Genomic DNA, 13606 nt, shown 5'->3' with positions numbered 1-13606 from the left:
ACAATGGGGTAAACTTAAAAAACAAAACTCCAAGAGAAACAAAAGAATAAAGCTATAATAAACTTTGAAAAGAGGAATATTCATTTCTCTGGCTTAGCTGAAACAGGGTTGCTTTCATTAGTTAAAAAGAAGCCTGGGGAAATTGATACGAATAATCTGAGAACTGCCACAGAATGCCATGATGTCAGGAGGAGACTCTGGAGGTTGAGTTTCCTCTGATTTCCATTAACTATCAAATGTTCTGCTGGGGCATAATTTACCTCCTGTCCCACAAAACTTTAAGAACAAGTCACAAAATCCATGTTAGAATATAAGTTTTTTAATTTTTATAAATAACTTATCTGTTACAAAGATAGTTTACCCAGCTAAATCACAAAACCATCAACTCAAGATATCCAAATTACGTTTTATTAATAAAACAAGTAAAAACTGATTTATCAATCTTCACATAGAACTGCAGATGAAGCTGAAAAACAAGGCCTATTTTAAAACAAAATGCATCAAATGTAAAGGCTTTGGGTTTCTCATCTAATTAACTAGGATTGTCATAGTTCTTCTCATATACAAGATGCAAAGCCTGGAAGTTAAGGCTCTGACATTCATATAGAATCACCTGTAATAATCTTGCTTATTTAAAAAATATTCATTTGCAAACATTTACAATGGGTGCCAGTCTACATTATCTCCTATCTTTTGCTACATTTCAGCACTTCCCTTAACCCCATTCTAAGCACTGATATATAATTTCATAATTGTTTTTTTTAAATGCATATTGTTATTTTTTCCTTGATTTCATTTCGTTATATACATTCCTGATCATCTGAATATTTATTTTCCTTATAAAAATATATCATCAAAATAAAGAGATGCTTGAGGTTGCTTCAGTGTTCAAGTTTGCTTGTTTTTCTTTTTTCCAGCTTTTCTTCAGTTGTCCTAAATGCGACTAGCCTTGTTTCATAAATATACACGATACTGCCACCAAGTCAGGTTTAGAAATGGACTGCCCCAACAGTAAAGCGTTTAAATTTCTCTCCAAGAAAAGGGCTGTAGGTACTGCTGCTCGTTTGGAAACTGTACTTTCCCAATAGTAATCTCTTGTGGAAGTTCTGTGGGACACAAGGCAGATAAAGCAAGCTTAACCTTGTTGCTGTCAGTGGGTTAAAAATACCTTTTGTTTTAAGCTTCCCTGTGGAAGATAAAACACCACGTTGTGTTACCCACCACTAAAGTCAGTACATAGTGTGACCTACAGACAGAAGTCTTGTAATATTTTCTGCAGTTCACTGTGCAGCATCTGTATACGTCTTCACAGAACATCGGTACTCATGAGGGCAAAGCACAGAATAAGTAGAGGAAAGTTATTTTGTGCATAGTTTCATTTCATTAATGCTTTTTTATTTTGAAGGCAATGCTTCTCTCACTTAAGGCTTAAAAAGGGACATGATAGTACTTAATCACTAAAAGGAAAAAAGAAAATTAGTTAACAAAAGACTATTACACTATACATATAGAAATATAAGAAAATAATAAGGAAGAAAAGAAATCACTTAAAGCAAACTTGAGAGCTCTGTACAGTAGGAAAAGCTTTGGGGTATTTCACTCCAGGTTTGTACAGACAATGCTGCTGCTCTCCTTTCATCTTTAGAGCCTAGATGCTGGCGCTTCACAGAGTGGAGACGTTTTCAGGGAAGACAAAGACAAGGCCAAGAGTACCACAGATTTGTGAAGTTCTTCCCCTTTCCACTGGCACTATACAGCAGCAAACAGTTTTTAAATAGTTTAAACCTCGTTGCTTTTCTTCATGTTTGTAGTGTTTCACCGAAAGCTTAAAAAAAAAAAAGCCATCATTCTATTCCTTCCTCCTGTCAAAATTCAGTAGTGACATGAGGGAAAAAAGTACTGGGAACACCTAGGTATTAATATGTTGAGAATTATCCACGACGGGCTACTGGTAACACTGTACATGGTTAGGCAGTGGGCAACCAAGTCTTTTAGCAGATTACCTTTCATGTGATGAATTTCAACTGCCCATGACATTAGACTGAGGTATTATTAGCTCTGTGGGTTGGTATTTAACATTAGCACAACACCATCTTGTCACACCTTCAATTTTACAAAATCCTATGTAGCAGTGAAACTTTTCCCCTGATGACAGACTGGTTTCTTGAATTTCAGATGTGGATTTAGAGAAGATATAGGGCCTCCTGGCTCAGAAATGCCTTGGCATCTCACACTGTTCACAACGGATTAAGGCTGGATGGTTCAAAAAAGTACAGGCAGTACAATTCCACTGAGCCCCCTCATCATCTTCTGTGTCTTGAGTCTTTGGTGTTTTGATGGCGGACCTTTGATCTGTAAGGAAGCAAAATAATTATTTTAGAAGCAAATTCACAGTCATAAATTACTGGCAACTATAAGCACTATTGGGCTTTCCTCATAGCGCAGTCTGTTAAACACTAGCATCACACAGCATGAAACAGCCTGTTAATCAAATGAAGCATCTAGCTGAAACCGACCCACATGCCTGATCCTCACAACCTGTATCTATCAGGCTGGCACATCTCTGCTGGGGAACAGCAACATGGACGTGACTTAATCACCTCAATATCTTCTCAAATGGGAAAAGAGCATCATTTCCCCCAACTTATAGCAGGAGAAAGGGGAAATCAATTCATATGGTCTCTAGTAGCCAAGATGACCACAGTGCCACCTAAGAATGTGGCAAGGTATCCACCTGCAATGCAGTACTGCTAGTGCATCTGTGTCTCATTCAAGCTTGAGTTTCATTTCCCACTGATGTAGTAGTTGTATTTCTGATTTCTATCATGAATGGATGTGTTTATTAAATGTTCTCCATCTGCTAAAAATCTAAAACTGAACAATACGTACTTATCTCTAAAATCTTATTTACCTAAATGTCAACAACAGACTTAGAGAAGCAAATTAGTATAAAATTTTATCAGACTTTATTTCTCATGTTATTTGAAAACGTATTTATTATGGAACACGACAAAGACTATCAGATCCAGAGTCATGTTCTATTCATGGTTCTGCTATTAACTCCTAATTTCTTTGCTCTGTGATCTTAGATAATCATGTTTCCTCTACATCTAGTCTTTCTTTCTTATACAATGGTCACTGCAGTTTTATAAGGTCAATGTTCTAAATGTTTAAATGTACAGAGGTATCTTAAATATAAGAAATATATTCCTCCATGGTTGTGTCAAAGATGAAATTACATTTATAAAACTACTTTTATGGGGGAGGGAGGTATCTTTGTAATTTAAAAGTAGGATTCCTATAAATTATTTTGGGGAGGTCTGAAGTAAAAAGAGCATGCATTATTGGATCTCTCCAGTCATGGTTTATGATTTGTAGTTTATAAATCATATTAAAAATGTATATTAATTTGCAAATTCTACCTATTCCACTGAGCTGGTAAGTAAATGATATCTTTTCTGCTATTTTAAAAGACAAACTATGATATACAGTGGATAAAAATATAGGAAGACAAGTTTCTGTAACAAATTCAAAATAATTAAGTGATGGTACTTTGTTTAGCAGCACTTTACTTAGTGTTTGGTCTTAAGGTTAATACTTTATTGCAAAATTCCCACTTTAGGCATCACCATGATTTTGGCACATGCATGAGCACCATGAAAGTTATTTATATAGTAAATTTTCTTTAAATTGAATAGCTTTAAAACAAATATCTAGGGAACTTTGCTGGTGGTCCAGTGGCTAAGACTCTGTACTCCCAATGCAGGGGGCCCAGGTTCACTCCCTGGTCAGGGAGCTAGATCCCACATGTCACAACTAAGACCCAGCACAGACAAACCAATAAATACATATTAAAAAAATTATCTATTTAAGGTTTATCTAGGTAAAAATATTTAAAAAATCAAGAGTCTGACAATACAAATTAGTATCCACCTAAAACTCAAAAATGAATAGGTTAAAAAAGTTTGACTTCTTACCATCTACAATTATTCCACATTCCATACTTAGGACACATTTTATAGAACAACTGTTTTAATCTGGGGATAATCCACTCTGCTTATTAGAATTTTGGTAAAACATTCCAATCTGGCACATTTTCAGTAAAACCTTGTCTATCCTTTTTGTTAACTACAAAGGTTTTTTTAGGAGGGGCCATTCAATCTGTATTAACACTTCATTCTATTACTAAGTGCCAGGATTATCTTCAATATTTCAATATCTAAGGTAATCAAATAGAGGACCTAATTTTTTTTTTAAATGAAAAAATCTCCAATGGTTTTCTTCCAACTGCACAAAATCTTCTGGTCCTTCTAATTATGACTTTTATTATTAGTGGTATTTGGAAACTAAGTAACCACCAGAATCGAGAAAAGAGGAAGTTATTTAGGGTGCACAGTATGAGATGACTTGTGATGGCCACACTTTATTTTAGCTGTTAAAAAATCCACATTGTAAAGCAGAACTGATTTTAAGAACTAAGTAAACCTCTCTAAGTGAAACTAGTAACTCCCTATTTTAGCTTTAAGGCAAAAATGACTAATTCTTTATTTCTCTAAAAATATCCAGTACACAAGCATTTATCTTTTGTGAAAAGCTTTTTAAGTATTTTTTTTTCCCTTACTTTTTATCATGGAAAATTTCAAATACACACAAAAGTAGTGAAAACAGTGAAAAAAAACTCTCAGCCCTTATGCTGCTTCAACAACTGTCAAGACAAACCTTATTTGATCTATACCCCATCTCCCGCCTACCCATAACACATAAGTCACTGAATTACCTGGAAACAAAATAGATCTTTTCATATGAGAATTTTTAGTTTTTGAAAGAGAATAAAAAGATTATATTGAGGCAACTCAGAGTCTAAAATATCCATTTTGCTTATTTTAAGGAGCTAGGCTCTGCTCACCACTGCTTTCCTTATTCCTTTATTCAATTAACCTCCAATGTCTGAACACTTGCTTCCTCACGTACTGTGTCAAATGCCCAATTTCACTTTTGCTCCTCTGTAATAAGACTTCATTACATTCCAGCTAACTATGTTTAAAAACATTTAAATAATAAAAAATATGAACCTACAGCTAGGCCTAAGTGAATCATAACTGAATAAAAACTAAGGAGAGGAGAGAAGAGGATGCTGAATGAGAATATGAAAATTCTTGGAACAAACCAAAGACTGTTCCCATGTCTACATATTTTTTAATGCCTGGAGTAAAAAACCCACACAAATGTTTCAACATTTCTTAGTTTGGTGTGTACATAATCTGTATCAATGACATAAAAATGATAGTAGGTAATAATTAAAAAAACCATTCATCTGAAATTCAGAGAATTTTGATTATAGAAAACTATGCATAAACTATATAGGACATAATACTTATGAAAAATAAACTTTCCTAAGGTGTCTTTCTTAATGTTTGTCTAAAATTTCAAAGAATACAAGTTTTTATACCTGGTGATTTTTTTTTTTTTTTTTTTGCCAAGATTTGCTATTCTGGGAGTATACAATGAATGCTAAGGACATACATATTACTTTTAAAGGGCTAAGTACATTACATTTTTGAACCCTCCCAATTCCCAGCATGTTTTCCTAATGAATCCATCCAAGAATGCCAAAGTTGGAAGTACTTCTAGAGTGGAAGGCTGCTAAGAATAAAATTTTCTAAAATCTTGTTTTTCAAAACACAACAGTTTTCACACTTACTGGATACACCACTAACCTTTGGGTTTTGGTGGCACAGGGCCTACAAATCCAATATTGTCATAAAAGTTATGAATAGCACTGGGATTGAAATGTGGTCCTGAAATATATAAAAAGAAGCATATCAATGTTTATAGCTCAAAAAAATTAAAAAGATTTTTTAAAAGCAAATATTTTCTTTCTTAAAAAAAAAAATCACAGTTAAATAGAAAAAGTACTTTTCTTTTATTTCACACCTCTAATCTCCAATTACATGAAAGGATTTCAAAAACAGCTGAAATAGGTGTAATATATTGATAGTACCCATAACAGAAGTCCAACCTGTAAGCTGAGGAAGACATTAGATTAATGCTAGTAAGACAGTGAAAGAATTAGAACAGATCCCTGTTGTATGTGACAAGTTAAGATAACTTAAAATTTGACAGTGTAAAATATAATTTTAACATGGTCTTAAGCAACTAAATAGCTTGGCCTCAAGTAAGTATCAAAACCTGAACTAATATAATGTGATGCTTCAGATTTTAAACAAAAGGAACAAGTTCAAAGATTACATTTTCTAGACTAGCACCAATTTTTTCTCTCCAAAGTTAAATTATGGCATTTTCTATGACTGTTTCAAGATAAACAGCTTACTTACTAAAAGAAAATAAAACAGATCATCTTCCAGTTTAATGGATTTTGGCACACACTGAGAAATGTGACTACGGGCTTATTTTTTGGCTTCTTCCCTTTCCTGTCTTTTCATTTTATATATTTCTATTATTTCCAAACTTTAGAATTAGGTTTAAGTTATAAACATTCTTTTTAGCTGTCTATGGAACACTTTTTACTCACTCACGTACTGCGCCAAATGCCCCAATCTTTTTTTTACTCCACAATAAGCAATTATTGCTGGTCAATAACAGTTCAAATATCATAAACTATCATTTTCCTAAAATACTGTATGTCATATTTTAATTTTCTTCTCTATGTCATCAATTAAGTAAGTGCCATTAGGGTGGGGATGCCTTTTAATCATGTTCTTAAAAGCATAATTCTTCAAAGGTAGAAGGAAAAAAGGGAAACAGGAAAAAGGAATATGAGTATATATATTACAATCTTAATAAACACTGTAACAGATTATATTAATACATAACAGCAATACTTTTGACAATATAGCCAGACATACTAATCACTGTCTTCCTTTATTGTATGACTAAAGGGGATTTGAAGGATATTAAACGTATCAAATTACTTCTCAACCAAATATACAGCTTTGGAGGGAGGAGTGGCAAGTAAGAGAAAATAAAAATCTAAGCAGCACTATATGGCTCCAAATCAAATCTGAAACAAGATTACAATTAAAAGTCTGTTTCCAGCCACAGGAAGAGCTGATAAATTAATACAAAGAATTTCAGCTGAATATGCATTGAACTTTACCTCGGGCTTGAAAAAGATCAATTTCTTTGGTTAAGCAGTCAATGTCAATCTGGAGCTGTCTATTACAACTTCTCAACTGCTGCATTTCTTCGAGCTGAAAAATAATTCCAGGTGAGGATCTACATCGAACTCTTGTGTTATTAGTTAAGAAGGAGTCAAGGTTTGCAGGGGGAAGTAAGGACAGAAAAACAAGTATGAATTAAGAGCATTTCTAGAAAAGTAGGTCAAGCTTTTATACTGATAGGTTACCTATTCTCATGTTCAAGCACAGCAGTTACAACAGTTATAGAAAGAAAGACTTACTGAAGGTATTTGGGATATGGAATTTGATCTTTTCAGACGCCTTCGAGTTAGATTATTTTCCATTTCATTGACCTCAGATTTTAGTTTATCCAGCTTTTTCTTTTGAATCTCAAGTTCTCTTTGAAGCCGTTCCATTCTGGCCTTCTGGTGTACCAAAAGAGCTGCAATACATATTAGTATATATGAAGATCCACCCAGTTTAGTCAATTAACCTTTAAACAACCTTGGGAAAACAAAACAGATAACTATTTCTGTGACAAAAAAGAGGCTGCGGAGAATCTCAAAGATAACACTAAAACAAAGTATTGTGTGTTAAATATTTAAAATTTCAACATTTTTAACTTTAGAGAATTATTTTATTTTTAACTTGAGAATCATTTAAGCATATAAACAACTTAATGGGAATGTGGGTTAGGTTAAATCCATTTTGACGCATGCAATAAATAAAAGTGATTGATTTCGATCCACATGAACGTCAACATTAAACTGCTCAAACTGCAAATCAAAAACAAAACCATTCAGATAAACCAAATACATTTTCTTATATTCCAATTATATTTAGTGAAAACATTTTCCTAAGATTTTTTTAAAAAGAAAATAAGCAATCAACCTTGTCACATGAATGATGAACTGCTCGGGAAACTTTAGTAAACCATAAAAATCGGTTTACATGATTTTGCCACTTCTGGACAAAATGAGTTTGACTTTTTAGGCTATTGTGCTGGTGGTGAAGATAACCGAATTTACTATTAAATGGAAGCTTGGGGTGACTCTACCATGAGAAAACAAGCTGATTTGAGAAAGTATAATACATAAATTCTAAAAATGAAAAATAGCAATTAAAATAAAAAAGTCAAGTCGATTAAACAGATTAATGCTATTTAGTCACCATCAATCAGACTAAAATTTCCAAGAAGCTAAAAAAGGAAAAGGCTATATATATTCAGGCCATTTAGTCCAGCAGTGTATTACAGAATCTGAATTAGGGTGTGGGGTGTGGGGAAGCTAGTTAGGCTCAAGTGCTTTAAAATTAATTTTTCCCAAGAAAAATATAATTTTTCCCAACAAAAAAAGATAATTTTTCCCAACAAAAATTTGACACTAATACAATCCACAGGTATCTCCCTCTGTAATTCTCCTTTCTTATTTATTGGAAGAAAAGAGTATTAGGGGAATACATCTCAAGTTTTAAAAATCATGACTAATTCTTGGTATCTTCTCTCTCATTTTAATATATATTCTAAAAACGCAGGGAGGTGTTTTGGAGGTACACATGTTCCTGATAGAAAACTCACTGTGTCTTTGTATATCCATAACCACCCCAGGCTTGTTTTGTCAGACTTTTATTAATTTGGTTTATTTTACTTGAATTGCAAAGTTTTATGCCTCTATTTCCAAAACATAAGAATTGTGCATTAGGGTTTATTTTATTCTCTTAAAAGAAGATGCGGAGTGGATTGTTAATTTCTGAGTGGGACAGTAAGAGGAGAAAGACAGAGGCATGAAGTGAGAATGAAGGGCAAGGCAAAGGAAAACTAGAAGAACATAACATACTTTCTTTCATTTCTAAACTCTGATGATCTACCAATGAGTCTCAAATGCCATTAGTAAGACATTTGTTCAAATTAATGTTTATTTACAAGCAGTATTTCCTAAAAATTAATGGAGATCATCTCCCTAAAAGCTTTTTCCTAAATATGCAAAACAAAAAAAACTTTAAAAAACGCATTTATTTAGTGGTTCTAACGACTAAGTGATAATTTATATTTGTACTGAGTTAGAAAATAAGACATACATTTGTGATATTATTCAATATTACATGAGGAGAAGGGATAAGAACAGATTTTCTGAGAAACTGATTTATACGGTGAGGGCAGAGACAGAACCTCTGAGTGAGGAATTACTGTTAACAATTAGCTCTAGGCTGGTGATTTCCTTGAAGTAACTGGCAGAAGCAAATGCAAACTGCTCTGGCAACCTACTTCCAGTATGGAGGGACACCTACTATGGAATCCAAAATGGAAAAATCCTCAATGAAGAGAAGTGCTCAGCAGAAAAGTATGACCAAACAAGAAAACCATCTACCATGAGAATCAACAGCCCGAGAGGAGCCCTCTAAAACTTGGTTATGTAACAATTTGAAAGAAGCTATGGAAATATCTGTTTAAGATGATTATAATGATTATAGAAGAATATAACAAATAAGATACCATGAATAAGTTTTGGAGAAGTACCATAAACAACCTCTAGAGATGGAAAATAGCCATTGAAACGGTCAACCAAATACATTTAACTGTAGATTACACATAGTCAAAGACATATTTAGTGACCCAAGAGATACATCTAAGAGTATTCTCAAAGTGCAGAGGTAAAGTGATGGGACACATGAAAGAGGGGTTAAAAGATCTTAAATAAATATAAAAAGGAGTTCCAGAAGGAGACAATAGAGTGAATGGCAAAATTTGAAGAGAAACCTGAAGAAATGAAATAATATTTCAGAAGCTAATGGAATAACTAATTCACTTAATCAAATTACCGGAGTAGGGATGAACAGATAAAGTTGGAGGATTTTATAAGCCATGGACTACTCCTAAAGAAAGAACTACTTAAGATGTTTTTTTGATACGGAGGACATTAATACAACAGGAAGGAATAAGATAATGAATGTAAAAAAATCTCTAACTCTGAAACAAAGGAAAAAGACCATGGCAGTGGGTGGGGAGGCAAAGACTGTTTAAAAAAGAGTAAAACTAAAATATTAGAGAATAACAAGAAATTGGAAATACGAAAATTAGATGAAAAGCATTCTAAGGCTTTAAAAGTGTTTATAAAGTATATTCTCAGTTTAGTTCAGTCGCTCAGTCGTGTCTGACTCTTTGCGACTCCATGGGCTGCAGCATGCCAGGCTTCCTTGTCCATCACCAACTCCCGCAGCTTGCTCAAACTCATGTCCATAGAGTTAGTGATGCCATCCAACCATCTCATCCTCTGTCATCCCCTTCTCTTCCTGCCCTCAATCTTTCCCAGTATCAGGGTCTTTTCCAATGAGTCAGTTCTTCACGTCAGGTGGCCAAAGTATTGGAGTTTCAGCTTCAGCATCAGTTCTTCCAATGAGCACCCAGGACTGGTCTCCTTTAGGATGGACTGGTTGTATCTCCTTGCAGTCCAAGGGACTCTCAAGAGTCTTCTCCAACACCACAGTTCAAAAGCATCAATTCTTTGGCACTTGGCTTTCATTATACTCTTACATCCATATATGACTACTGGAAAAACCCCATGGAGAACCCCATGAACAGTATTAAAAGAATATTCTCAAATGTTGCTAAACCAAATATACATGTTAATATCTAGGGATAAAGATGAAGAGTATACGAGAAAGCTAAATATAGTTTCTAAAAGAACAAACGGATAAAATTTGATTAAACTTAGATAGCAGGAAAGAAGGAAAGAACTAGAACACAAATAATTCCAAATATATCAGTAATCATAACTGTAATCTAATTAAATTAATCTGTTTATATACAAAAGATCTACAGCTGCATTGCTGTTTTCAAAAAAACACTTAAAATGTAATTTGCTAATCCATTCTTTTAATATATTAAGAACCTATAATATGTCAGGATTGTTGTAGCCACTCAGGAAATCAACGAACAAGACAGGTAAAAATCCCTACCCTGCTGGAGCTTGGAGATACGGGTGTGTGTGTCCCAAGAACAAAGCTCCAAAACAGGTGTCAGCAAACTATGGCTCAAGGGCCCAATCTGGCCATTGCCTGTTTTGTGAACAAAGTTTTACTAGAATATAGCCACACTCACTTGTTTACCTATTGTCTATGTCTGTTTTTGTTACAACTGAAACCACGTGGCTTGTAAAATTCCACATAATTTAGTATTTGGCTGTTTATCAGATCATGTGGAGACTGAATAAATGGGGACCCATCACACCACAGAAAGGTTGAAAATAAAAGGACTAAAGTAAAGGAATACTTTGTACTCTAGGCAGCACTCTAAGAGATACAAAGTAAGAGCAGCCAACTGCTAGAGATATTTGAAGACTGTAAGGAACTAAAAAGGCAACAACAAAACCCATACCTAGCTCCACTCCTGCCTAAACTGACTTAACCCTTCATACGATATCCTGACAGGAAAAAAGGTATTCTAGTTTCTGGATGTAAAGGTCTCATATGTAAAAAAAAACAGGAGAGACTACTTTTTGGCATTCAATAATAATAAAAGAAAAAAGTAATGACACACAGAAAAGTGAGAGGAAAATTCAACGAATCACCAAGAGAGAAAGCAGTCAATGGAACCATATTCAAACATGACCCAGATGCTGGAAGGAACAGGCAAGGAAATTGAAAAGTAACTATGACTGAAGCTTCCTAGGTGGTGCAGTGGTAAAGAATCCGTCTGCTAACAGGAGACGCCAGAGACTCGGGTTTGATTCCTGGGTCAGGAAGATCTCCTGGAGAAGGAACTGGCAACCCACTCCAGTATTCCTGCCTGGGGAAAATCCCATGGACAGAGGAGCCTGGCAGGTCCCAAAGAACTGGACACGACTGAGCCACAGAACATACACACAGCATGCTGAAGCAGTTAGGTGAAAAGATGAACAACAGGCAGGAGCTGATGGACAGCCTGAGAGGAGAGATGGAAATTATTAAGGAAGAGTCAAATATTGGAAATAAAATATGGTATCAGAGATAAAGAAATCTTTCAACATGCTTACCAGCACGCTGGATACAGAAGAGCCAGTGAACCTGAAGACAGAGATTACTTCAATCAAACCCGAAGAAAAAGAGGGAAGAAGAACAAAGCATCCAAGAAGTGACAGGCAATATGAGTCCATAATATACATGTAATTGGTGAAAGAAATGCAAAAACAGCAAGACGTATTTGAGGATAATGGCTAAATGGTTTCCAAAATTAATGAAAGACAATAAGTCACAGATCCAAGAAGCCCAGGGATCTCCAAGTAACATCAAAACAAAACAAAACCTAGACATATAATAAGACTGCTGAAAAACCAAAGATATAGAAGAAATCTTGAAGGCTGATAGAGATACTCTAAAATTGATATACCAGGCAAATATAAAACTGAAATAAAGCCAGTGTAATAATATTCATTTCAGGAAAAAAGCTGAGTGAGAAAAGGTCAATATTCAGTTCAGTTAAGTTGCTCAGGTGTGTCCGACTCTTTGCAACCCCATGGACTGCAGCATGCCAGGCCTCCCTGTCCATCACCAACTCCCGGAGTTTACTCAAACTCATGTCCATTGAGTTGGTGATGCCATCCAACCATCTCATCCTCTGTCGTCCCCTTCTACTTCAATCTTTCCCAGCATCAGGGTCTTTTCAAATGAGTCAGTTCTTCCCATCAGGGGGCCAAAGTACTGGAGTTTCCACTTCAGCATCAGTCCTTTCAATGAATATTCAGGACTGATTTCCTTTAGGATGGACTGGTTGGATCTCCTTGCAGTCCAAGGGACTCTCAAGAGTCCTCTCCAAAACCACAGTTCAAAAGCATCAATTCTTCGGCACTCAGCTTTCTTTACAGTCCAACTCTCACATCCATACATGACTACTGGAAAAGCCACAGCTTTGACTAGACAGACCTCTGTTGGCAAAGTAATGTCTCTGCTTTTGAATATGCTGTCTAGGTTGGTCATAACCATTCTTCCGAAGAGCAAGCGTCTTTTAATTTCATGGCTGCAGCCACCGTCTGCAGTGATTTTGGAGCCCCCCAAAATAAAGTCTGTCACTGTTTCCACTGTTTCTCCATCTACTTGCCATGAAGTGATGGGATCGGATGCCATTATCTTCGTTTTCTGAATGTTGAGCTTTAAGCCAACTTTTTCACTCTCCTCTTTCACTTTCATCAAGAGGCTCTTTAGTTCTTTGCTTTCTGCCCTAAGTGTGGTGTTATCTGTGTATCTGAGGTTACTGATATTTCTTCCAGCAGTCTTGATTCCAGCTATGTTTCATCCAGTCCAGCATTTCTCATGATATACTCTGCATACAGGTTAAATAAGCAGCGTGACAATATACAGCCTTGACAGACTCCTTTTCCTATCTGGAACCAGTCTGTTGCTCCATGTCCAGTTCTAACTACTTCTTCTTGACCTGCATACAGATGTCTCAGGAGGGAGGTCAGGTGGTCTGGTATTCCCATCTCTTTCAGAATTTT

The 13606-nt window shown here is 35.2% G+C and overlaps 1 protein-coding gene across 2 annotated transcripts in view; it reads right to left on the bottom strand.

The window, feature by feature from the left end:
- Positions 1-461: 461 nt before the first annotated feature.
- The window catches only part of TAB2 (TGF-beta activated kinase 1 (MAP3K7) binding protein 2), an 85831-nt gene continuing 72686 nt past the window's right edge, over positions 462-13606 (bottom strand). For both annotated transcript variants that reach the window (XM_052645600.1, XM_052645599.1), the window contains exons 4-7: positions 7421-7581; positions 7118-7211; positions 5718-5798; positions 462-2352 (exon numbers count right to left, since the gene is read on the bottom strand). In XM_052645600.1, the coding sequence (XP_052501560.1) occupies positions 2210-2352; positions 5718-5798; positions 7118-7211; positions 7421-7581 (479 nt within the window). In that variant the 3' untranslated portion in view covers positions 462-2209. The remainder of the gene's footprint in view (positions 2353-5717; positions 5799-7117; positions 7212-7420; positions 7582-13606) is intronic.

The sequence above is a fragment of the Budorcas taxicolor genome, chromosome 9 (assembly GCF_023091745.1).
Source record: "Budorcas taxicolor isolate Tak-1 chromosome 9, Takin1.1, whole genome shotgun sequence".
Classification (NCBI taxonomy): domain Eukaryota; kingdom Metazoa; phylum Chordata; class Mammalia; order Artiodactyla; family Bovidae; genus Budorcas; species Budorcas taxicolor.
Note: the sequence above shows the minus strand (reverse complement) of the source record. Positions and strands in the feature narration are given on the sequence as shown.